The sequence below is a fragment of the Ciconia boyciana genome, chromosome 8 (assembly GCF_034638445.1).
Source record: "Ciconia boyciana chromosome 8, ASM3463844v1, whole genome shotgun sequence".
In the NCBI taxonomy this organism is placed as follows: Eukaryota; Metazoa; Chordata; class Aves; order Ciconiiformes; family Ciconiidae; genus Ciconia; species Ciconia boyciana.
In genome coordinates this window covers 29,705,723-29,732,227 of record NC_132941.1, presented here as the reverse complement: position 1 = coordinate 29,732,227, position 26,505 = coordinate 29,705,723, and the positions used below count along the sequence as shown (strand labels likewise).

At 43.2% G+C, this 26,505-nt stretch overlaps 1 protein-coding gene across 1 annotated transcript; it reads left to right on the top strand.

Annotated features, from left to right (window-relative positions):
- Nucleotides 1-871: 871 nt before the first annotated feature.
- Nucleotides 872-26,226, top strand: LOC140655273 (prosaposin). The gene is made up of 14 exons (XM_072869531.1): nt 872-1,004; nt 11,981-12,114; nt 13,171-13,245; nt 13,957-14,082; nt 14,353-14,547; nt 15,493-15,636; nt 16,167-16,223; nt 19,028-19,141; nt 20,118-20,213; nt 20,419-20,605; nt 20,788-20,939; nt 22,524-22,604; nt 23,185-23,292; nt 23,888-26,226. The coding sequence occupies exons 1-14, from the start codon at nt 962-964 to the stop codon at nt 23,921-23,923; spliced, it is 1,548 nt and encodes a 515-aa protein (XP_072725632.1). The 5' UTR covers nt 872-961; the 3' UTR covers nt 23,924-26,226.
- Nucleotides 26,227-26,505: the final 279 nt, after the last annotated feature.

The window sequence follows — 26,505 nt, the reverse complement described above, 5'->3', positions numbered from 1 at the left end:
CGTCCAGCAACAGAAAGCCCTGAGCGTGGGTTTAAAAGAAGAGGGGAGCTGGTCTAGCAGCTCTGTGCAGTTCTGGTGAGCCTGGCTTCTGCCTGTGAGGGACCAGCTCTGGCCCTCAGCTGAGCTGGTTTGGTTTGTTGATCCAGTAGGAAAATACAGCATTTTTTTTCTGGGTTTGTTTGTTGTTCCAGTTGGCTGAATCAGTGCAAGGGATGTGGCAGGACTAGGAAGCTGGGAGATATCAAGTCAGTTCAGGCTGTCTTTCTTAATTGTACTTTTAATTACTGGTACTTTGGACCACACAGATACCTAGCCACCCAGTGACGACAGGGAGCAGGAGTCTGTCAGGCACAGCAATGAAAAACAAGCACCCCCTATCTCCTAACTGCAGGCAACAAGATGGGAAGCCTTTGAGCGGGAAGCTCTGCCATGGCAGATCTCCTGCTCTATGGTGTGCACCTCGATGAGATGCCATCAGCCGAAAGCAAGCCTAGAGGGACCTATGGGGACCCTCCTGCCTGTGGTGCTCCCACCGCCTCGGGGGCACTGCCTGTGCAGGGCCCCGGAAGGCTCTGCCCAAACCGCCTTTTGCGGCCTGTGGGGCCTTCCTCCGGCCAGGCACGGCCGTTTCAAGCGGCAGGGGCTCGCACCCCCTACCCAGAGAAGCCCGGGGAACCACGGCTCCGGCTTTTGTCACGCCTGCCGCCCCAGCGTGGAGCTGTCAGCCACCGCCGCCATTTCGAGTCTGCCTGAGGAGATGCGGTGGCGGCGGCGGCGCCGGCGGAGCATGCGCGGTGGGTGGGTGAGGGGCATGAGGCGCGCCCCCCTCCCCCTGCGCATGCGCAGCAACCGGCCGGGAGGGCGGTGCGGCGGACAAGCATGCGCTGTGGCGCCCGGGGCAGCCTTTATATAGGGGCGGGGGGGCAGCGGCGCCGCCGCATTGCAGACGGGCGTGGGGACGATGGCGCGGCGGTTATTTTGCCTCTTCGGGCTCCTGGCAGCCGGTAAGCGGCCCGGCCTCCGCCTCTTGCTCCCCTTCCCCCTCATGCTTAGCCCCGGAGGTTTGGGGGCGGCTTTCCCTCACCACCGAGGTCCTACTCGGGCAGGAGCGGGCTGAGGGCGGCCGGCGCTGTGAGGAGGCGGAGGGGGGGAGGCCGGGATAAAGCTGTTTCTCTTATCTTTTCCCAGCAGGACCTGCTGGGCCCGGCTGCCGAAAGCGCAGGGAGAGGAGGCAGCGGTCAGGGAGGGTGGCGGGCGGGGGGAGCGTCCTGCCGGGGCCCCGCCGCCCTTGCCGTGGCGCAGCCCGGTGTGGAGCTTAACGGTCCCGCCAGTACCGCTGGGGAAGCAGGACCCGGGGCGGGGAGCGAGTGGGGATTTCGAGGGCGCCTTCGGGGTGGGTGTGGTGGAAAAGCTGTGTTTGGGGTGGGGGGGGGAATCGCCCAAGAGTAGCGATCAGGTAAACGCAGGGAGAAGTCCTCGTAGAACCCAGCCTTTCCCACTGCTGGTAGGAAAACGACTTTCTGATGGCACTGTGGTAGCATCGGGTCAGTTTGTATCTGTATCTGACACTAATCGGGCAGCTGTATCACCTCCTAGAGCCAAATAAGAGCAATTGGTAGAAACTGTTTTTCTGCCAGGAGCTCTGTTTATCTTTGGCACTTGAGGGATAGATGTGTGTTAATCCTCTTTCAGGTGGCAAGAGATAGCCTTTTCTCTTGCGTGCTTTTAGCAACCTCATTTCATTAGGGTCTCCTGCTCTACATGGAAACTTCCACTAATGTTGCTGCTTGCTGCCTTGTTACCTGTTGTTGCTGGTGAAAGTGGTGATGGTGGAGGTATAACTGATATTCTGCCTTTAGCGTTAGGACTAAAGGTTAGAAAAGGCAGTGCTTGCATTTTGTACTTTGCAGAAGCTAGACAGAGCTACAGAAATGATTCATAGACTGACTGGAGGGGTAATACCTCCAGGTTGTGGTATGGAATGGCTAGAAACACCAAAATTGAAGGTCTAATACAGTGATGCACACGATTTTTTTTTTTGAGAATTTTCCTTTAAATAGGGCAATTTTAAACCTAGAGCTTACTTGCTTATGAGTTTAACCTGCAACACTTCACATGTCAACTAAAAAAAAAAAGCCTGACTAGCTGTTTAAAAGCCATAGGAATAACCTACTGGCAGACTGCAGTAAATTACGCCTCTGAGATCTTACATGATTGTACGCTAGTCTTGTACTTAAGTGGAGTTTTAATATACTGATATGTGGACAATTTAATGGAGAATCTCAGACTTTTCAGGCTGGAAGCAAGAAAGCAAATGTCAGCTTTCACTCTGCATATTTATCTGCTTTAATAATATGACTTTTGTGTTTGCTCTGCACTGAATTAACTGCAATCAATTATCATTTCTATTGGAACAGTTTCTGAATCACTAAAATCATTGTAGTTTCTTGTGCTTTAAAAGTGAAAAGGATCGGCCTTGAAGTATTCACCAGGTTTTCCATTAGTGTATTTAGGGAAATTGTAATGAGAAACCAGCTCAGCAATGAGAATTAGCTTGGTCTACCTGTTAAAGGCATATGTATGCAACTGAGCGTAGCAGGAGACTTGTTAGGCCTGTTTTTCTTTAGGAAGTCACTGTTTTAACACAAATAAACACCTGTCTTTTTTCACCAAGGTTCTGTTATGAATACTAATTGACTCACCTATGGTAGTATTGCGCAGATTTTTCTGAAGATTTTGCTGTTACAACCTGAAACACCGTTTTTGTCTACTAAGCTAACTTAATTAGCTGTATCAAAATCTAGCCACCCTTGGCGTATTCTAATGGAGTTACTTGGCTGGCTTACAGCATGGCTGGTAGGCCATGAGGGTTTTTGGTTGACCTACTTACAGTGCTTCTGTGCATCTTCCCTTTAAGGGAGACATGAAGGAATTAAAGCAGGGTGTACAGGACTTGGGATTTCTGGACTACTGATACGCACTTTGATTATTGCTTGTCTTTGAGACCAGGAAAGGAGGAAGCCTGTGTGCACAGTTAAAACAGAAGTCAGTTCCTCTTGAGCTGAATTTTTTTTTCCCCTCGTGGTAAAATAAAAGTTAAGCTGGGATTGGAAAGTAAAAACTTTGAGGATGTGATTACTTCACCTGCCCTAAAATAGTAGACTTAATCTTCCTTCCTTCCAAGATTTCAAACTAATGTGTAATTGCTCTAGTAAACACTGATCAGAACATTTGGGGACAGGTAAATTGAAGGCTGAGTTAGTCTGACTTGAATTTTGTGGAGGATGTGGAAAAAGCAGATAATTGAACTTGGACTATGCTCTGCAGTTTGCAGGCTTGCTCTAGTTGGGAATGTGGTTTCTAACAGAAAAGCTAGGCTGGTGCAGCCCACCACTGTAGATGAAATTAAGCAAACAGTGCAAGGTGTCTTATTTCTAAAAAATATATCCCTGTTTTCTTAGAGGAATAATAGGGAGTGCTGTGGGTATGAGGCACCTTACGACCATCACATAAAGAAGCAGTGCTTCGATAGTGCACCAGTGATGTGGCTTGTGTAAACCTGCCTCTGCACAATCTCCTCCTTGTTTGCAGAAGAGGTATAAATAGAAAGAGTTGTTGTTGGTTGTGTCTGGAGGAGCTGTGCAAGCTGTTCTGCCTGGTCATGCTCACGCTTGGTGAAATGTGTGATTGGATCTACAGAGCTTCTGAAGTCTTATGCGGTCTTTTTACAATCTCAGTTTGTGCTATTTAGCATACCACAAAGACGCAGTTCTGGGAATCTCTGAAAACCAAGATGATATAGGGGGTGGAACAAGAGAGTGGGAGCTTGTCAGCAGAACTGAATGTGGCTCCATCAGGTGACGGTGATATCAGTTGGGACTCTCTGGGAGGTTGGACTGTGCTGTTTCAGGGAGGGTTTTACAGTATAACATGCAGGAAGATTTTTACTTTATATCTGTGGAGGAAGCAGGACCAGTTACTGCTGGCCGCCAGTGGGTTTTTGTTTCAATGTCTCATGTGGATCTGATTCTTCAAAGCAGGTTTGGGACAACGCCTTAGAACTACATGACAAAAAAAAGGGTTTATGTTTGTTTTTTTCTCTAAGGGTTTACTCGCAGTCCATTTTATGTTTAATTTTTTTTATTTATGTAGCAGCTTTTGTATGCAATTGATTTGCTGCTATTAAGATACCACAGTTCCTATTGCAAGTTAAAAGGGGTACTTCTGTGGTCTTTGAAGTGTGTGCATATATTTTGAGGCAATGCTTGTCGTGTATGTGGTTATGGAGCAATGTTTAATTTCAGATATCAGTATTTTTCTTCCTCTTGGAGTGAGGAGTCTCATGTTTACACTGTTTACCCTGACTAGTTTTTAAACTTTGTTCTCTACTTCTACAGAAGTCTGCATATAGAGAGATTTTCTTGGAGATGCTGAGTAAATGAATATTGCAGTGAGATTTCAAGACTTGTTTTTTCCAGACATAACAGTTTAAAATCCTTTGACAATGTTCATATTGGGATGCAAGCTATTAGCATGCACAGACTAGGGGTTAACACTTTCTTCTTTCCTGCTATCGACTGCTTCATCACTGTACTCCTGGGTAGGTTATTCTTTCACCTTGTGCACCACAGTTTGCCTTTTCCAGGCTCTCCCATTGCTAAGTGCTGTCCTCCTTGAAGCTGCTCTTTAAAATGTTCCTTTTCATCCCTCTGGCATACTTTCCCTGCTCAGCTGTGGGGGTCTGATGTCTTCCCTTTCCCTAAGGGAGCTTCCTGTTGAGCTGTCTTCCATGTCTGGCATTCATTCTGCATTAAAGCACTTCTCCGGCATCAGTGTGAAAAAGAGCATTGCTCCTGAGACTCTGTTTCTTCGTGGCAGTGTCTGGAACTACCCTTCTGTTTTCTGAAGTTTTTAGATGCCTCTGGACTTCACCTGTGCTTTGCTGGGGCTGCAGTGTAACCTGTGGCCAGACATTTTGTCTTCTCTTACAGACATGGCTCTCTGCATAACTAGCAGACTTTTCCATTCTTTGTGGTGTGAATATATTTGCCTGGTGAAAAGTGTGTTCAATACAGAATTGAGACTAGCGTGAAATCTGTCCCCCCCCTCCCCCCTCCAAAACTCCCAAACAACCCAAAACAAAACTGGAAGGAATGGAGATAGACAACAAGTATGTTCAAAACATTTAGGCATATTTCTACAGGGATCTGCTGCAGGGAAGAATGCTCCTCATAACTTCTTGGGAATATCTTAACATACCGTATGGGACCGCTTACTCCTAATGACTACCAAATGCCCTTGAACATCCAAATATCTCTTCTAGATTCTGTCAGAGAAAAATATCAGGCAGAAGTCAGGGCTTGCTTGGCAACCTGGCATCAACCTCTGGTCAATGTGGAAATTATTCTCTTGCAACCTTTAGAGTAATTGGGACAATTTACTGGGACAGTAGAGCTGATTTTACTGTCTTGACTCATCCTGTTCTCTGCTATCTTTCACTTGATTGTGATTTCTTGTATGTACGCAAACTGCTTCTCTTACCATGCTTGTCTTCCAGTGAGGGAAGCAAGGAAGCATCTGAGGTAAGAACAATGTTTTACAGCAGAGGCAACGTACCAAAATGAGAATGCATTCCCCACGTTGAGGAAGAGCCCAATCACGGTGTTAACTCAAAACTCATGTCTTGTGAAATGTACTAGTTACAAATGTTTCAAGCTTGGTATTTGATCAGTAGATATTGGATAGGAAGACTGATTTTTAACTGACATCTGGAATACTGATAGCAGCTAGCCAGATTTCATCCATTTCGTCTGCCAATTGCCTGTAATCTGTCAAATACTGTGGTTATTTTACTGCCTCATTACTCCAGAGGCATAGTAGACCTTTGGCATGAGTTACTAGTATATGATGCAGTTACAACTTTTGAAATTTTACTTAAACTCACTAACCGACCAGAGAGGCTATGGATATTGAGCCCTTCAGGTAACTTCAGGATGAGGTCAATCCTTGTCTTGTTGACACTTTGTAAGATTCGATGAAGAGAAGCTGATCCCTCTTCTTTAACTTAACACACTTTGCTTTTGCAGTTCTCAAAAGAAATGGGGAAAAGTCAGTAACTAACTGAGCACAGAATGGCAGAGACTGATGCATTCACGTGGTCTATGGGCCATCTCTGGGAGATTATGAATGGTCTGTCTTTTTGCCAAAATGCCAAATTTTGGCAAACATTGCCAAACATTGCCAAAATAGGACAGCCTGGGAAACATTGCCAAACATGCCAAACATTGCCAAATGGGACAGCCTGGGAAAGAGCATCCCTCCTGATGAATATGTTGATATACTCGGAACAAATCAGGTTGTCATGAAGGCATAAGAGTTGACAGCACCCCAAGTAATCTTACACATTTGACTTTAACCCATTAACGTGAATAACAGCTCAGCTCTTTCCTCTTCTTGCCAATTGCAGGTTAATTTGTCCATAAAATTGCTGCTTACACCAAGGTTTTCCTAGCAGTTTGGTTATAGAGGAGGCTTGAGTCTTCAAGTTTATTTTCTTTGTGTTCTGGGCAATAGTTTTCTGGTTTATCCTCTGGCTCTTTAGGGAATCTGGTCTGGCCCATAGAGAATCCCTCTTCATAGGAGCTTGTATAAGGTATTAACTTTTAAGCACAATCATGGCAGTCTCATTAGTAGATTCAGTACAGCTTTGGAGGGGATTGTTTAGGATGTTTTTTCCGAGAGTCTCAGGTAGAAATTCAGGCTGGCTTTCCCTGGAAGAAGAATAACACAAATGCTTAAGGGAAGGAAGGGAAGGTTATTCTCAGGAAAGGTAATTACCTAACAATTTTCCAGTAGCTGTCCTTGCAGAATGGTAATCTCCAGCCATTATAAGCTTTCTTTTAGATTCCTGTTTCCGGAAGAGGAGTGAAGAACTGAACTGTACTTTCACATGCATCATTCTGTAAGCTTTCCAAGTAGAAAAGGTGGTATTGTCTGAGTGGGCTGTCACCTCTACTTCCCTAACGTCTGATTGTGTGTTAGTGTTTCCATTCCAGATGCCTAGTGTCGAGGAAGGAGATCATAGTTGGCATTTGCCGCTTTGAAGAAGCGTCTGGGAGTAATGCACAGTTGCTGAAGTAGGAAGGATAGTACCACGGTGGGAGTGAGTTGTGTGTTTCCCTTTATCTTCACAGCCTTTGAACTGGGTTTTGTGTGAATTCCTTCACAGGGCCCCATGTGATATGCAGTAGCTGTCACTTGTCAGGACTGCATTACTGGTGTTCTGGTAGCGTTAGGTTGCTGACCTGGGCCTTAAAGAAAGGGTTTCTCCTTCCTTTTTCTGCTGTTACCCTTCAGCTTGTGGAGTACTTTGATTGTGTTGTTGGGCTTCAGGCTGTGTTTCTGAGGCAAACCTTGTTCTGGGAGATGGCTTCTCTTGTCTGTCTGACACGAGCATCAGGGAGGTCAGAGTGGGTGTGAATCTCTCTTCTTTTGTTTTGGGTTTTTTTGTTCTGTTTTGTTTCGAGAAGCTGCAAGTGTATGCAAGAATCCTAGGGTGCCTGTGGGCTGTCAGCTTGGATAGAAGCCTGAAAGCTGAAGTCTTTCACATCTGAAAGATGTACCCTTTATACATGGATTGCGTTTCTACCTCCCTTCTCCTTCCTCTTCCATTTTCTTTCACTGCTTAATTTAGGAAAAGCTTGGTGGAGCAAAGACCGTTTCTTCTAAAATTGAAGAAACCACATCTCTGAAGCAGTTCAAGAAGGGAGGAACCAGTGAAGAGGACGAGTAAAGAAGCACCCTGGCATTCACAGATAAACTTGTTTGGTGCTCTAAAAATAGTGGCTTGCAAGAACTTCAGGGAAGGGGGGCAGGTTTGGATGGGCATGATGTGTGACTGTTGAGAGCTAATCTACAGAGAAAGGAGAAATCTATTTAAAAATGGATGACCTTAGATAAAGAACAATATATAAAATAAAGGGATGCCAGAGATAACTAAGAAGGTAATCCCATTGGGTTTATCCAGCAAGCATTAAGAGTTGTGTGAGGTAACTGACAGTGCTTTGTTTTCTCTTGGCTTGCTGCTGTGCTGGGGATGTGAAATACCACATTAAGGTGTCCCTCTTCTTGCAGCAGAGGCTATTTTGAGGGAACAGGCAAGATAACTGTTAAGACTCAGAACTGTTCATTCTGTTGTGAAACAGCACAAGGTCTTAACATGCTTCACTGGCATATTTGCTTTTGTTGTAATGTAAGTTAATATATGAGGAAAAATGCTGTTTCATAATTAAATAGGAGAACAAGCTAAAGGGAAGAAGTAGTGGGAACAGTAAGGGATTTCAATCTATTATTTTCTGAATCTGCAAGAGCTGAAGTAATGCAAAATATTTTAGTTTTGTTTCTGTTTTTCCCAGGACATTCAGAAAGGGAGGGTGGATACTGTTGCAATGAAGGTGCATCCTTTCATATTAGACATTGAGTTATGTAACAAAAATATTTCAACATAATACCGAATAAACTAATACAAGCTTAACTATATTTAAAGTCACTGTGGGAGATGGAAGAAAAGAAGCCATGCTTAGTGCATGCGTCTTTGTTCTGTAGCTGCTTTCTGAAATGTGCTTAGTGATGTGTGGCCCTAACAAACAAATTTGCCTAGTCACCATTTGACCAGAAAGATATGTACTGAAACCATCAAATGTAGAGTTGCCTTCTCAGAAGGAAAGAACTTCCCCAGCGTCCTTTGTAACTGAAAGGACACTGCTGTTCCTCTGTTTTCTGTAGATAAGTGTTCATCCTCATGGCATTAGCTGATTCAGGTTTCCTGAATCTATTGGCTTTTTTGATGGAAAAATTATGAAGACATTTCATCTTGCTCTGATGTTGTGCAGGAGTGAGGACTTTAAATAATACCAGTGGGAAGGTGTTTGGGCTGCTTGCTTGCATCCTAAAACTAGTTTTCAGTGTTCACTGGCTTATGAACAGTTTGATGCTTCTCATTCTTCACTGTCCCTGCTGGTCTCAAGCTCTTCTGAGATTTTGTGGCTTTGGTCTCCTGTAGAGGATTGCAGATAACATTAATGTCCTTATTTTCAAATCTGAAGTGACTGTGTGCCCAGTGGCAGTGCTTTGAGCAGAATCTGAACAAAATATGGCTGTGTATGCCTCTTCTGAGAAATTATTCTTTTCTCCTTCCAAACTGGTGAGACATGATGCAGGGAAGCAGCACAATCAGAGGGATCAAGTAGTTAATGTACTGTCAAAAATCAATCTAATTTTAGAGACTTTTTTTTTCCTTCTGAACAGAATTATCTGCAACCTGCGCTCCACTCACCTCAGAAGGTCTGGGACTACTGCCTTGCTCTTTGGTTTTCTTCTGCCTCAGTGTTGTAACCTGACAAAACCCTGCTGCTGTGCCAATATCCCTTGCTGTGTCCTGGCAGGTCAGAGCATTAGTGACTGACTCTGTGAGCATCTGTTTGATACAGAAGCCATGCAGCAGGGAATTTTTTAAAGACATACAGCCAAAAAAGCTGATAAGAAAGCATAAATCTGAAGCTTAGTATTTCTGTTGTCCTGCACTTATAATGACTAGAGGCTACGAGGAAGAAGGAACAAGACTAGCTGTTAGACATTCTGCCAAAAATGGGTATAGATCTGAAAAGTCATACAATGACAGGATCTTAAAGTAAAAAGCCAAACAAAATCTGAAAGTTCATTAAGAGCTAGATCAAACCAGTGCAAGTTATGGCATGAATTCCTCAGTTTGGGTTTTAAATGGCTTCTTAGATCAAGAGTTTGAGAACTGTTGTTGTAGTTTTATAGTATGTTTCAAACAGGGGAGGGGGAGTAATTTTCTTTTGATTTACAGAACTAAAGGCAGAGGTTAAAAAGGTATACTTGTAGATAGTTGGAAGCCCTTAATTCCACTGTTTAAAGCAAGGTCTTGCTTGACTTTAGCCAGACTTTGACTCTGCCTCGCAGAGCCTTCCTACCATTGTTCAATACCAATATCTGAAAGGGAAGAATAGCTCTTTCCTTCAACCAAATATATACTTGGTTATTGTCATCCTGCTAGAGCTGACAGCTATTTGACTGACTGGTCTGACCTTGAAACTTAACTACTCCTAGTGCTTCCTGATCAATAATGCTGTAATTTAGAATAGGCGGTCTGTAAATATTTTGCTAGCCATACATTATTAGAAGGTTTGAAGTCTTATTCCTATGGTCTTATAAGCAATCCTAGTGTGCTGTTCTTGCTGAAGAATAATATGTAATCTAGGCTTTTTGCTGGGAGAGAGGGTGGCAAACTTCATGCTCTTGTGCAGAAGATTAAGTATGCAAAGCACACTTTTCTTAAAATAAATGGGTCATTCCTCTGTGAAATCCAGTGTAAACAGGCTTTATAAATCAACAGCTGAGAAGGCTGCAGAATGCCACCTATAAAGCAGTGTTTATCTGGCTCTGTTTGATGTGTAGTGGCTGTGTACCTAGTAGATGGACTGGTAATTCAGCCATTAAGTTGATCCTCTAATTGCTTAGAACGGAGACATGAGAAATGGAAAAGCGATTGTTCATCTGTCATAACCTTACTAGAAGTTTCACAGGAATCAAACAGCTTAATTCCTGTTTCTTGGTTGACAATGTAATTTTACAGCATCTTGTGATGTGCAAACAGCATTGATGTGAAGATAATGGCTCCTAAACAACACCTATACAGCTAATAGGTTTGAATGGGCATTTTTTTTTCCTAAAACTCTGACAGCAGTGTCTTGTAGGCTTGGACCATGGCAGGTTTCCTTGGAACCTGTCTGCTGTAGGATTGTAGGAATTGTTTCTTCATAGGTTAGTGCAACGTAGGAGATTGCTGAAGAAACTGAGCCTACTGACAGGATGGTTTTAGAAAACTGGGAGAAGTTGTCAGTCCAGTCCAGACAGCACAATTAAAAAACCAACCAACCAAACCCCCCCAACCTCCCCCCCCCTTTTAAAGTCAGCTAGAAGGTGTGGTTGATTAACTTGCCCTATTACTTACTAATAGTGCAGATCTTTTGTACTCCTTTAGGAAGACTGTCCAGAAATGGTATTCTGTATTTTCCTTCAAAACTTTATAGGTTGCAAGACAATGCCACCTGGGGTGGGAGGTAATGTCCAGACAAGGACTTACACTCTTTTTTTTTTTTTTCAACAGCCCCCCCCGCCCATTTTTCTGTACACTGTTGAAGAACTGACCAAGAGGAAACAGTCTAAATAGATTTAATGGCTTTAAAAACTATTTGACAGAATGTGTCATGTTGTTTTCCATCCCTCTTTTGCTTTGACTTTTTTGAAACTTTCTGTTTATGATCAGTGTTTCGGTCTGTACCTGCCTCAAGTCCTCCATGTAATGTGTGCATTGTTGTGGCTTCTAATCCAATTAGTTTGCTAGCTCTCACAGTTGCTATATGAGAAAAGGGTGGTTCACCTGGGAGAAAGAATGCAGACAGCAATTACAAGCTAGATGTGACTGCTGGTTCAGAGTTGAAGTGACTGCAAGGACAGTAGGGCAGGAGAACAGGGTGTTGTGGCTTTGGGAACCAGCTGGCTGAAGTGTGGATTTCTGCAGTGAGCAGTTTCTCTGTTTTGAGTCACTGGGTAGTTCTTGTGTGCTAAGCAAAGTGGGGGTTTTGTTTTTGCCTTTTTTTTTTTCAAGGTGGATTATGGGGCAATGGGCTGCTGAGGTTCTCAGGCTCAGGCATTTCAGTAGGGAAGTTCAACTGTTTTCATTTTTCTGGAGTTCTTTGGCTGTGTAATCTGTATTTGGGACTCATTCTTATGTTTCAGGTAGGAATTGCTGGATTGAAATGTGCTTATAAATGTTAGTAAACCTAAGTGGCCTAATGGAAGGGTTGTGGTTATACTCTACAGTATTAACCTGCTTACTTTGGAGTGGAAATCATTTAAATGTGCAACTGTGAAAGAATGATTCTTTCTTTTGCAGCTGTGGCAAGCCCTGTTTTGTGGCAGAAGGACTGTGTGAAGGGTCCGGAGGTATGGTGTCAGAGTGTTCGGACAGCATCGCAATGTGGAGCGGTGAAACACTGCCAGCAGAATGTTTGGAACAAGCCTACTGTAGTAAGTATCAACTACTGAGCCCTTTTCCCACCTGTAGTTGGGGTAGCTGGTTTCCATATGCTAATAAAGATTTTTCAAGTCTCTGATCGGAGTTAAGTGCTACATCTGACTTTGCCTTGGTTACTATGCCTTAATTTGGGTGCTAGATAAAGGTTGCTTTCCACTTCTCTGCCTTGCACAACTTGTCTGCTGACTTTTCCTGTGACCTGTTGCACAATCACCGAGCAATGTGTGGAATGGAGCTAGTGGATTTCAGACTTGTTCCTCTTTATTAAAACAACTCCTAATTCATAGAGCCTTTTCTTATTTTTAACTTGAGCAATGCCAAAGTGATAGGCTTATTACAAAAAAAGCTGTATGCTTCTTTAGGTCTTTCTAGTAAGTTAATGTTCCACAAAAGATGCAGCATATACTAAATTATGAAAGCTATGACAGTAAATAATGGTACAAATGTTACATTTAGTGTGGCTTTTCAAATTGCATTTATACTAAACGTGAGTGCTGCTTTGCTAGATGTAGCTGTAGTTTGTGGTATTGTTTCACAATTTTCTAGGGGAAAAAGGCATTTTACTTACAGATGCATTCAGTCCACCTTGGCTATATCTGTGCCGAGATATGTTTCAGTTTGTGGAAAAGTAGGGGAAGGGAGGAATGTCAGAATGGCAGAGCACAACTAAAATGAGTGAAGCTGCCTGAAAAGTTCTTAGATTTCTAGTAAGTGTGAACTCTTTGAAGAGTAAGGTGAAAGGGGTTCAGGAGAAGGCTTCTTGGGGCAATGTACTTTATACTTCAAGGGAGGTGGGACTAGGTGAAATGAGCAAGTGGTAGCATGCCTGCTTTTTCATACCATGTTGATTTACTGAAGAAACTGGAGCTGGACATGCTTGGAATAGCCTCACTCTATTTAAAAACACATCTTCCCACCCCAGCTTCAGCCAGTATTTTTTCTTTAACTTCAATTCCAAATGTGATGCTCGTTCTTCGTATTGTAATTCGCACACTGCATTTACAGGTACTTAATTCTGTCTCAAAGTAACTCTCTACTTCTCTCTCCAGAACAGTATCCCCTGTGACTTGTGTAAGGAACTTGTGACAGTGGCTGGCAAGGTTTTGAAGGATAATGGCACTGAGGTAAGCAGAGCTCCCCTTCTCCTTGCCCCAAGGTACTATTTGATTTCATTGTCTTAACAAGATCGCAAGGTGAGGGGGTGGAAGGAGTAGTCTGCATGATGTTTTCCCAACCTAAGCAGCAAATGTTGAAAGGGGCCAGAGTACATGGGGAAAAGGCTTTTAAACAGCCTCTTCTGGTTTAGAGATTAGCAAATTCTAGAGCCTCTCATGCTCTAACACATCCCTGATTGACTGTAGATGCTTAATAAAATTGTGCTTGTGCCAGTGGGCCATCAATCTTAAAAGGTGGGATGCTGCAGTCTCTAGAAGTGGATGATTGCACCAAGTGGACTTTATTTTGGTTGTGGGCATTTCCTCCCTTTTTCTTTTGTGAACCTGAGTACTTTGTGTAAAACTGTCCCACTAGTCCATAATTTCACTTCCTCTTTGTAAATGTAAGTGTTCTGTGCTGGCAAGACTGTGTTGTGCAGGCCTTGCAAGCAGTATTTCATGTTTTCACTTTGGAAGGGTCTCATCGAAAGTCCAGGACTGGGGAAAATAAACCTATAGTGTAAAACCTCATTCTAGTTTTGCTTGCCAACTACCTGGACCTACCTGAGTCCAAGGGCCTTTTTTTAGGCTTTGTGTCATGCATTTTGGGAATGGAAAGAGCATTTGAGATAGATAGTCTATCTATATATATATATCTATAGTCTGCTTCATCTTTTATAGGATGAGATCCGCTCTTACTTGGAAAAGACATGCGAGTTTCTTCCTGACCAAGGCCTGGTCTCTGAGTGCAAAGAAATTGTGGATTCCTACCTACCAGTTATCATGGATATGATCAAAGAAGAGCTAGTAAGTAGATAACAATTTGCAACTGTTGGAATTAAAAGTGGTGCTCCTGTTGATGCCTGAATTTCTCTTCTACATAAGATTATGCATATGATCCTTCAGTCCTGTATGGATCACTGGTGTTACAATTAATGGTGTAAATTTGAAGACTGCTTCCTTGCTGTGAAATATTTTCCCTTCCTATCATGTTTCAGCTGAATGACTCTCTACTCTGAACTTCATATGAAAGTGCCATCAGTCTAGAGCTTTATGTATGTATCTTATCTCCTCTAGGATAAACCTGAAGTTGTATGTAGTGCCCTCTCACTGTGCCAGTCCCTTCAGAAGCACCTTGCAGCAATGAAACTTCAGAAACAACTCCAGTCCAATAAGATACCAGAGCTGGATTTCTCTGAACTGGCATCCCCATTCATGGCTAACGTGCCTCTTCTCCTTTATCCTCAGGACAAACCCAAGCAGAAGTCTAAGGTAAGGGTGCAGTGCTATTCCAGCGTGCAAGAGAAGTGCATGTTTTTTGCTCCAGAGCTTCAGCGCTCTTTTGTGTAAGAACTTACTGATGATTCTTGGTAAGGGATTGTTGTACTGGGCACAGTTTAAGCTGATGTGCTTCACCTGGGTGACTGTCTCCTGTTGAATTTTGTGCTGCTGCATACAGACAACTACCTTTTTCCTTAACCGTGGGTTTAAAGCTAAGTAAGATGATAGCTGCAGCCCCTGTGGACCATATGTATAATCTTGTATTAACAACCACAGTCTATAAAGACAAGTCTTGTGCTGGGCTGTTCTCATCCAGGACTCTAGTAGTCAAGCAGGTCTTACTGGAAACAATTTCTTCTGAGAGCAAGTTTGGCACCAGCGTTCAAAGGAAGAAGAATTCTCCCACATTGAGTAATCTGCTAGCTCTGCCCTTCAGGGGGAGCATACGTCTCTGAATCCAGAGGTGACAGGCTGGATCAGAAAAGAGCAAATAGTTGTTGAAGGGGAGTAGATGAGATGATGAACTTGTGAGTAGAGGCTGAGTCTTGATAGCAAGCCTAGATATGGGAGTTAAACAGTGGAGTGGGTGGAGAACAAGCTGCTGTGGGTGGAGCAGGTAAGATTATGCCAGATTTAGAAACCTTCCCACTGTGGTCTGTAACAAAACCAAAAGATTTTGAAGGTTGGGTATCTTAACTGTTATCTCGGGTTTCAGAGCCAAGTAGGTACCTAATCTCCATCTAGTGGCTGGTGCCCATACCAGCAGTAGCTTGTCTCTGTATTAGCTCAGGCTTTTAAGTATTCTGTAGAGTATTTATTAAGGTTTGTATATAGTTCAAAATAGCTTTAGAACTTGGTTCTAAAAAAGAACAGAAGCTTCTAAAACATGTTATGTGAAGATATGTCAGCTTAAGTTTCCTTTCACTCTTTGTCCAGGGAAGTGGGGATGTATGCCAAGATTGCATTCAGCTGGTTACTGATGTTCAGGAAGCTGTGAGGACAAACTCATCTTTTGTAAAGTCTTTGGTTGCTCATGCCAAGGAGGAGTGCGACCGTTTGGGACCTGGAATGTCTGATATGGTAAGCTATCTTTTTTGTTTAAAAATCTGTTCCTGTATGCAAACATAAAATAGTTTGTTCAGTGCCTTAGTCTTTTCAGTGTAATCTCTATTTAATAAAACAAAGGAGAGTGTCACATGTAGGATATGTTAGACAGTATAACAATAACAACACTGAAATCAAACTTTCTGGTCAAGAAAGTCGGGTGGGGTGCATGGGACTGGGGAGGAGGAAAAAGACTAAAGATTGCTGGGAGCCCTTAAAGGCCTTTTTCATAAAAATAATCTGGCAGGGTAATGTGGTCATATCAGTGAGGGGGAGTGCTTTTGCCCCGAGAGGAACAGAAAAGGACTCATCAGATAAGCAGCTATGTGTGCAATGATTGTGTAACCTGAAATGCCATCTTATATTTGGGACAAGCTCTGAAAGACAACAGAATAGTTAAGTAGAGCAGGTAAATCAATACCTTGATGTATTAGAAAATTCTAAATTAACTCTACAGCTTTAAGTGGTTAGATATTTACAAGACTTTCTTTTCCCACTTCCTGCAGTGCAAGAACTATATCTCTGAATATTCTGACTTGGCTATCCAAATGATGATGCACATGGTAAGATCAGTAGAATATAATATTTGCTTTCAGTTAATTGGTCTGCTTTGTGTAGCTAACTTATTTGGAACCAGGACATGTTTACTGCAGTAAAGGTCTGGGGAGAGCCCTTGCTCTGTAAGTCTTGGTGTTAACGCTTTGAACTCAGCATTTAATTGGGTAGTAACTTCAGTCTCAGAATGCTTTCTTCAGCACTTTCCTTTTCTTTCACAACCACTTCAGCGGTGCAAAAGGCACTCTAATTCTTTGAAACACAGAAGATGCTTTACATAGGTTCCTTTATACTCTTTTATCGCAGTCCTGTACTTACCTCACTTGCCCCCTCCCCACCAAATACTGTGTTAAGCATATTAGAGTTGGTCTTTGTCACAGTATTGCAAAATTGGTTCAGGTGTTAGAGATAATGTGTCTATTTGAAGCAAGACTAAATGTCCTTCTGGAATTGCTATCTCAAGACTCCTGCTCTCTGGGCTCTTGATAGGAGCCATGGAAAGTGAGCGGTACTGCGCCAGCTCTGGTCTTCTGCAGCAACATACAATATATTTTACCTCTGACCACCTCCATAGCACCTCTTTATCCAGACATCTCAAAGCCTTTTAAAAAAAATGGGTAAGCCTTTCCTTAGAGAACGCAGTGCCTAGATGCCACAAGTAACTAACAAATTTATAGGTGAATTTATGAATAGAGTATGTGGCTGACTTGACCCTGAATTTGGCAACACAGTGGCCTTTTTTTGTTTCCAGTTGCTAAAGGCTACTTAGAAGCTCATACTGCTTCTTAAGCATTTGTGGGGGGGGAAGCAAATCTTTGTTCCAACAACAGTTAGTTTCTCATTTTAAGCATTGCAGTGCAGTCTGTTGTTAATACCTGAAATTGGAATATGACCACACCTTGCATCCGGCTGAGTGTTCAAACTCTTTGGAGGTAGTCTTGCCCAGGATGCTTTCATAACTTCAAATGAATAATGCTGGTTAGCATTGTGCAATTAAATATGAATTGCTGTAGCAATGCTAAGGATCTCTTGGGGCGGGGACCATGTCATATTCCATCATCTTCATGGAAAGAGTATATGCAGTTCCAAGTGCTTGACTTTTTTTTTTTTCTCTTAACTGTTATCTTTAATTTCTCCTTTTTTCCTCTGTCTCCAATCTCCCCTGTCAACAGAAGGATCAGGTAGGTGAGCAACTTGCCTGTGGTGATAGCCTGCTTGTAGTTCACTTCTTGCTCTATTAGCTGTGTACATGGTGTGATTGTACTCAGTGTTGACAGATACAAGGGATATTTATGTGATTAAAATAGAGAAAGACTATATACTTCCTCCAGTGGATCAGTTCTACTTCCAGCTCCAGAAACCAGTTTGTGCTATTAAGATTTCAGCTTGATTATGCCAGTAGAGCAGAAAATATGCTCACTTTCATACAAGAAGGATAGATGTTGAAAAAGCATGCCGGTGGCTCCTGTCAGCTTCTGGTTTAAAGTCTGGGCTCAAAAGGGCTTGAGTGAAGCTGTCCCTGGGTCTTTTCTTGGTTAACCTTTAAATCTAGGACAATGGTATAGATGTTTGGAGTACATGAATTGAAAAGAAGATGCAGGATGCCTTTAGGTTCCTGCTTCCTAGAGCTATTTGGGCTTTTAATTTAACCAGTCCTGGGAGACCTTGTGTCTGTCATCTCTCTGTGAGAGAACATGTTGCGTGTATGTGGGTGTTGCTGTAACATTAATATCTGGAAATGCTTCTTACAATGCATGAACCAAAGGGCTTGACTTAAAGGTACTGCCTGGAGTAGTCTGAAGCAGCACTGTATATGTTGAGATACTGCTTTTGCCTGTGCATGAGGTTTTGGCATGATGTATTAACGGTTGCATAAGCCTCTGCTGTAAGAAGCTTGATGCCCTGGTGACAGGGTGGGGTATGATCTTCTAATTACCCACAGGACCAAAGGTAACTTTTTTTAGCTTAAGTAGACTTTAGGTGGGAAAATTCAAGTTTTGTGTATTACTCTCTACAGCCTTTCTCACTTTGTGTGGGTATAATGTGGCCTCCTTAGAGCAGTTTGCCTCATGTCCAGCATTTATTTTTGCATTTAGTAATGTATTTTTCTAAAACCTTTGGGAAAGACTTAGAAAGCCTTTTTAAAGGATTTGTTTCTGTTTGCTGTTTTCCCTCTTACTGTGAAAAGAACACTTGAAATACAGTTACTGCAGATACTTGTAAAAAGGGTTAGGCTTAGGTTTTAACATGGTTCACTTTTGTTTCTTATAGGCTGTGTTCAGTAATGTGGGAATCTGTTTCTGTTTGCAAAATGTGATGTTACTGGATGCTTTAAAGAAGGTAGTTTGTGGATGAGAAAAGGAGTCCTTTTCTTCTAGGCATTTCTTTCAGCTTTTGGGTGAACTCTGAAGTCAGGATAATTAGCCTCTTCTGTGATTACTTAAAGCTTTCAGGGGAGCAGCTTTGTGGATGCAGGTCTAATGTGATGCTGGTGGCCTGTTTTGGTGTTGGTAGCTCTTAAGTCAACTCCTTTGAAGGGCTTGCATAGCGTATTAGCTCATGGTAAATGGGGTTTTTAAATGGATGTGGCCTAACCTCTTCCTCTTTTAAAGGAACTGCTAAACTTAATCTGGTAGTTGTCCTGCCTATAACCATATCAAATGCTTTGGTGATACTTGAAGTAGAAGTAGTCATGAAACTTCTAGTTATGTTGGAGCCTTCTAAAACTTTGTTCTCTGTGCCTGCTCACAGGCTTCGTAGAAAGGGCAGAGCCTTCTAGACTTTTAAAAATTGCTTATACATCTCTTTCCAGCAACCAAAGGACATTTGTGCCATGGTTGGGTTCTGTCCTTCCGTGAAATCTGTTCCCCTTCAGACTCTGGTGCCAGCTCAAGTGGTTCATGAAGTGAAAATGGAAACTGTGGAGGTAAGGTGGATTTTTTTATACTCAACAGCTTTACCTTCCTTTTTGCTTTAGTGTAACGAACTAGGTGAAACTGAAAAATATGAGCTTTTATGCGTAGAATAATCCAAGTCTCCCTGCATATAAATTCCTGGCCGCCTCTTGTTTCTGATCCTGGTCTGTGAAGTAGGAGAGCTGACTGATTTGTTAGAATAGCAGAGCCTACACTAAACCGAAGCTGTAAGGTAAAACTTCAGGACTGAAATGGGAACTCTTGTTCCAGCAGTAGAGTATAGCAGCCATTCTGAATGACACCTCAAATGTTAGAGGGCAAATTGCTGAATTGGAGTTTTGCTCTACATTTGGAGTTACACTTCGATCCCTTTTAAAAATGGGACAGCGCTCTCCATGTGCAGATGAGTGATCAGAGTCAGAATGCTGAAGCTCTGAGTTTGGAGAAGCACCTTAGCTTCCCATGGCCTTTGGGTGAGAGATGGGCTGAGGTTTTTTTTGGAAGGGAAAGTCTCTTTTGAGGACAGTTAACTTCTGATTAACATGCTCCAAAAAATTTCCCTCAAATCCCTCAATTTCTAGGTTTCTTTTGCAGACAGGAGGGTGCTCTCAATTCTAGTAAATTTCATCCTCAATGAATGTATTTTAAAAAGCACTTCATATTTCCCTTGACTCCAGTCACTGTGGGGCTGTTTATTTCTCTGTCTACTAAATTCAACTCCCCTCCTTATACAGCCTGGGGATTGTAGTCTTAATTAGTCATACAAAATGACTGTTCATTCAGAAAGGCTTTTTACTGAAACCTTTGAGGTTGGTTTTGGGTTCTGTGTGACCTTTTGAATTCAGCTCAAACTGGGCCAGCTAGGTAAATGAATTAGTGTGCTGTACCTGAGTGTGAATGCTGTTAGACTGATTTTTTACCAATTGTCCCTGTCAAATGTGGTCAAGTGCTGATTTATTGTTTTGTATGTTTCTTCTGTGTACTCAGAAAGCATCAGTTCAAGAGAAAACTTTTTCCTTGTGTGAAATATGTGAAACCATGGTGAAAGAAGTGACTGGCCTCTTGGAGAGCAACAAGACAGAGGTGTGTAAGTGGTGAAAATGGTACCCCTTCCTAGGCTTTGGCTAAAATGAGGCTGTATTGGAGGGGGAAGGAAAGTTAACTTTATTGCCTGTTTTTATGAGAGCAAGATTTCCATCCTGGGTGGGATGGAGTAAGAAAACATGTACTTATGAATTGAGTCAGATTTCTGTTCCTCATTTGCCACGCATCCTTCACTGTGCTTCAGGAGGAGATTGTACATGAAATGGAGGTCATCTGCTACCTGTTCCCAGCAAGTGTCAAAGACCAGTGTAAGGACTTCATAGGTGTCTATGGCCAGGCTTTGATTGACATGCTCTTGGAGGCAACGAATCCTGAAGCTGTGTGTGTTATGCTGAAATGCTGTGCAGCCAACACACCTCCACCGCAGCCAGGTTGGTAATGAGGAGTCGGTGTTGCAAAATGAGTTAGTTCACTTATGATTATATCTATTTTGAGGACACATGCTTTAGTACTTTGCTGATGCTGCCTCCTTTCTTCTATTTGGGGGAACTACCTAAGCACTGATGTTTGTGGGTTTGATGGTGGTTTGTTTGTTTTTTTTTTTCCTTCCCAGTTTTGGTGAAACCTGCAGGTGGCTTCTGCGATATCTGCAAGATGGTGGTAGCTTATGCAGACAAAGAACTAGAGAAGAATGCCACAACAGCTGAAATTGAAGCTTTACTGGAAAAAGTCTGTCACTTCCTGCCAGAGTCTGTCAGTGATCAGGTAAAGTGCAGGCTAAAAAGCAATGGTCTTGTTGATGGTTGGGAACTGTCCTTGTTGATTTGTTTGGTTTACATAGGTCCTACAGTGACAATTATGCTTACCTCATTTTCTGAGTGTTTCACCTGATATTCTGTCTACATGCTAATCCTAGGTCTGTGTCTCAAGTGTCTCTTCTGCTATAAATGTCCAGGTACTCATAATAGATGTGTCTGTTTTGGCCTACTGCCTTAGCCTCTGTCTGGAGACAAACTGTCCTCAGGTGCAGCTGGGACTGGCTTGTGTTCAGCAACCTGATCCTTCCTAGGTTTTTCCTGTTACTAGTTAGCACCAAAGCATAGCAGCTTCCCATGTGCAGTAGAGCAAAAAAGAGGGAGGTAGCAGGCTTGATCTGAGGCAGTCAAGTGACCACACAGGCCTTGCTGTGTGGCATCCTGCCTTCCAGTCAGAACAAGGCAGAGATGAACAGAAGGATGAAACATCTTGCAAAGTATTTGGAAAAACTAGTGAGCAGCATCTCATGGCGTTTTTTGTAAGAGTAGTCAGTGTAATGCAGTTGAAGGAATCTCTCCTTCTGCTAGAGGCTGGAAGGAGTTTGGGGTGCAGGGGGATTAGGTTGTTGCACTCCCCATCCTTGGGGGTTGGCAGTCCTTTGAATAGCTGGAGACTTATAAGGACCTGAATTGACTGGCTGGATTGCTGTACTAATTTGCAGTCAGTAAAGGTTTGCCTGGAAATCCTCTGAGAAGAGTGGGTGGGAACAGCTGAGGGTTTTTTCCTCAACACTAATCCTGTTCAGGGGGATTAACAAGGTAATTGGAAGCAGGCTGGCATAAATCCAGTGAGACAGCAAAAAGCAACACCTGTTAGGCCACTGCTATCAAGATTTACCTGGAAATCTTATTAGGTGGCTGCTGAGTGGCAACTGCTTATAAGTTTACTAGGTGTACAATATACGGGCTTAAAGCAGCTATGAAACAGCTATTCCTGCTAACTGCTCTGAGGCTGTTTAATAGCTGCGGTTCGCTTATTAATCAGTGCTGTTGGTCTCTGCTGAGAATGCCAACATCTTTTTATGCTTTGGAGATGGCCTCCCCACTAGAGGGCTGACTGTTATTGATGGGAAGCATTCGTGCTGCTGCCTGGTCTGAAGTGAATAGTAACTGCTTGGGATAGAAGTACTTAAGAGTCATTACCGCATTGCTGCCATCCTGTTCAGGATGTTTGTCTTCAGCTTGTTATTCAGTGTTTTTTCCTCTTGAGACAGCAGTGATCTCCACGATTAGAGACTAAGCTTTGTAAATCAAAGCCTGTCCTGCTTGGTTCTTTCACTTTCGACCCCTTTCTCATCATAACCTGTCTGCAGACAGCTGCAGGCAGGTATGAGCTAACAAAACATGGTAAGTGGTGTGTGACTAGTGCAATGCTGAGTCCTTTTCGATCTGCAGAGCTCAAGCCTCCGGTTTATCAGTTTAGAGTGTATTATTGAGGTGTTTGGAGTAGTGTACAGGCCTGCCTGCTGAAGACCATATCTTCCTCTTTCTAAGGCTTTAACAGGAGAATCTCTCAACCTGTGTTTTGTTATAGTGTGTTCAGTTTGTGGAACAGTATGAACCTGTGGTTGTGCAACTCCTGGCAGAGATGATGGATCCCACTTTTGTTTGCACTGTGAGTATTGCGTTTAGTTCTATTGAGTATGGGCTCTGATACAGTCCTGCCTGCTCTTCTGTATGCCTTTCAGTGCCTAGCATGCAGAAACTCTGCTGGAATAAAAATCAGCACACTGAATGCCTGGAGCAAATGCTGTTGTGCAAGGCCTCAGGCTTACTGAATGGACAGCTGTCTGACTGCCAGCCCTGTGCAAGGAAGGATAGAAAAGAGCTGCCAGTGGTTATCCACTGTTGAGGTTCAGTAACAAGGTGTAGTGTGCCCTGAATGTGACGAGAGGAAGTTGAATGACATTTCTTGAGAAAGGTCCCTTTCTAGAAGCTCTGTTTCTCAAAACTTAATATGAAGAAGCAGTTGCGGTAACTTAATTCTTCCTCCTGTCAGATTACTGCTTCATGTCTACTTGTTCAGCTGTAAGTGTGACTGCAGTTGTCAATTGAGCATGGTATTGTGGGAGGGCCTGAAGCTGCCTCAGTGTTGCTTCCATGCTCGGTCAGGTGGAAGCTCAGACGTGAGGCTGGAGTTGAGAGCTCTTGGTGCAAATAGAAAGCTGCTGACTCTGCTGCTGTTCTTTTCATAGAAACTTGGAGTCTGTGGATCAGCTAAACAGCCTCTCCTGGGGGATGACGCTTGTGTCTGGGGTCCGGGTTACTGGTGTAAGAACATGGAGACTGCTGCTCAGTGCAACGTACGTAAAGCAGGATTCTGCCTCAAGTTTCCTATTGGTCTTTGATAGCTCCTTATAAACTACTTTTCTGGCTTCTATACCACACTTTCAAGTGGATGAATTCCAGTTTCAGGAAGCAAAAGGGTACTAGCTAGATGTGGTTGAGTTTGATTAGAGGGTCTTCTGTAGCCCTTAGCTTTCTTAAAGCAGGCTGTTTCCTCTCCCCTTCGTTCTTGTCCCCCACCCCTCTGCTAGCATTTCAGAATCTACAGCAAGGCACAATGTGAGCTTTATATTTAGTCTGTGTTCCTGCAGCCAACAGACCATGTCATGACCTCTCATCAGGCTCTAAAAATTGGCTTCCAGTATTGCTGTGGGCTGATGCTTTCTTTGCCAGGCTTTAATGGCTAAGGGTCATCAGCATTCTTTCCTGAAGCTTCTGGGTGGGGATGAGGCTATTATTTATTCTAGTCCTCTCTGGAATAATTTTTTTTTAAGAAAAACAGATTTGCTCCCAAGATCTTGGCTCAGGAGAAGGCTTTGAATTGTATGTGTAGATGCACACTTGTTTGCAAATGCTTTCTTCCACTAACATACACTATTTCTTTCCCTTTAGGCTGTTGATCACTGCAAACGTCATGTGTGGAACTAGAAGAAGAATTTCCAGTTCTAAAAGTTTGCCATGGCTCTTAATGTGGGCCGAGGTTGGCGGAGAGCTATATCTCAAATGTCCTTCCTCTCTGCCTCATTAACAATTTGACCTTCAGGTTCCTTTATTGTAACTCTTCTGTAGCAGTGCTGCTGTTGAAGGATCAGATCTTCATTGTTGACTTAACAGAGATATTTCTGATTGTACAGTTTAACTCATTATGCTCCTAAAAATAGTCAGTGTGTTGTAGATTTTTAATTGGTAGGCTGAAGTGTTTTTTAGGTGCTGGGAAGAATTGCAGAGAAGGTGAAATGAGACAAGACTATTATCTTTTAATTTAAAAAAAGAACAAGATAGTGAATAAACTTTCAAATGTCTTTCTGTAGTCAGCATTGGGAAGATTACATGCTTTGCATTTTTAACATCTGGCTGGAATATTAATTTTCTCTGTAACAGTAGGAAAACTCTAAGGCATACTGTTGAACCTGGGAATCCCTTAGGCTGGAATTTTCAAAGCTCTACAGATGCAGAGGAGGGGACTTTGTGTGCCCAGCTAACTTTTGAAGTAACTCGTACCTAAAAAGATGCATTTGCATTTGAGTGACTACGCTTTTGCATTGGAGTGACCACACTTATGGCTCATGGTGTTATCATAGCTAAGGAAACCCTCCCTCAACCTTTGATCATGTCCTTTTTACTTCCTTGGACTACTCGGTCTAAGCATGGGTGTTCTACTGTCAGGCCCTGTACAATGGTATTTCAGTCTTTTGAAGCATGCTGATGTACTTAAGGAATGGCTCCCTTTTTTCTTATCCTAGTTGCTCAATTCTGCTTAGTCTTGCAGCTTCCTACATGCAGCTGTCTGGGTGCCAAGGAGGTGGAGCGAGCTGGGTCGGTAGAAGATGGAGGGGAAAAAGTCAGCAGAGGCTGTGCATATGTCAAAGTGAGTTCAGCATAGAGGGCAGAATGCATGGAAAGATGGCTTTTATTGTAAAATGCTGGTTTGTTCCTTGATCTGTTTTTCTCTCATAGCATATTTCAGTTATCTAAAACTTCAGAGGGGCTATGAGGCTCGTGGGCAGTTTCCATTGCTGCCACCTGTTCTCACTGACACTCGCCCTTCTGAGTAGTTTGAAGTATAAATTTTTTCCAGAGTTCCCATTTCTGTTGGGAAATGCATCTGAGTAGCAAGTGGAGATGGCAGATGGTCAGAGCACTGTAATAGGTATCAGGCAGCTCTGTTGGCATACGTGACAACCTGCCTTTCACACCTCTGCAGCATCCCACTGAAATCACCTGAACTTCTGAATGAAAGCTTTTCAAGGCAGGCTGCTACCCTGGAAACAAGTCAGGCCCTTGAGAATGGGCCCTTGAGAATGAGAATCATGCTTGCTTGAGACACACCTTGCATCCCTTACCAGCATTTAGTGCATAGTTCTCATCAAGTTAACCTGCAAAATAGAGGCACCAAAGTAGCTCTGAGGAGACTTCTGGGAAGGAAAAGCTGGGCAGAGGTGGAGCTTTGAAAATTCCAGTCCTGTTCAGAAAGGTGCCGGCAACTGCTACTGTTCCTGTGGTGTCTTGGGTGAGGTGGGAGCTCCAGTAACAACGCTTTAGCAGCAAGCAGAGTAATTTTCATGCAGTTCAATGGAAAACCACTTGACTGCAGCTTTTTTGTTATGTGTACATACTCAATGTCTGGACAGCGTTGACAGACAGCAATACCGGTTTGTCTTTCCTGTTTGCATTTGTACAGAACACTGAAGCACTCATGGCTTTAAAAAAAAGAAAACTACTTTCCCCTAAAGATATAAAATACCTGCAGCTTTCTGTCTTGGCAGGCTTGTGCAGTGGTTCCAGCAGTGTATCGCAGTTGGGGTAGATATGCCAGATAGGAAATGGGCTCTCTTCAGTGTCGCTGCCCTGGAGGTACGGGTTGTGTTACACCACAGCATGTAGTATGGTATTTGATCTTTTAAACTGGATGGTGTTCTCTTAACATGAATTTTTCTGGGGGGAGGTGGGGATGGATTGACACTTGCTCTTACAGGTTGGCAAGGTTTTAATTTTCTTGGGTTTTTAGTAGTGAAGGATTCATGCTAGCGACCTGTGGGGCGAGGTGAACCGGGGAAAGTCCTGTGCTAGCGCTGCGAGTCTCTTAGTTTTTGCCCTTCCTGTGGACCGTGGCACCTGACCTGCTTGAGTTATGCTGGGGGGACATGTGCAGTTGCTTTCTAAAGAACATTGTCTTGATTTTTGCACAAAAGCTTCCTTAATGAACAATAAAAACTTCTACAAACTGGTAAGTTTGTGTTTCATTTCCTTGGTGTGTGCTAGTTGCCAAAGGATCTTGTTAGCTTCCTCTTTGCTGTGGAGCCAGGAGAAGGCACGTCCCAAAATGTCGCTGGGAATCTGGGGCTGAATGGCAGGATTCAGATTCCCATTGAGTTGCCGTTGCCTTGCAACATGCATGTCCCATCAAGCCTTTGCTATATTGAGTGCAGTTGCAGGTTAAAAGAGGCTTGCCAGGGATCGCCACCACCGCGCTCTTCCCTGGATGAACGCAATGCCTGATGTGAGGCAAC

Coding starts and splice junctions, on each gene's coding strand:
- LOC140655273 (XM_072869531.1), top strand. CDS start 962: ATGGCGCGGCGGTTATTTTGCCTCTTCGGGCTCCTGGCAGCCG. Junction 20,606..20,787: donor CACACCTCCACCGCAGCCAG/GTTGGTAATGAG, acceptor TTTCCTTCCCAG/TTTTGGTGAAACCTGCAGGT. Junction 23,293..23,887: donor AGACTGCTGCTCAGTGCAAC/GTACGTAAAGCA, acceptor CTTTCCCTTTAG/GCTGTTGATCACTGCAAACG.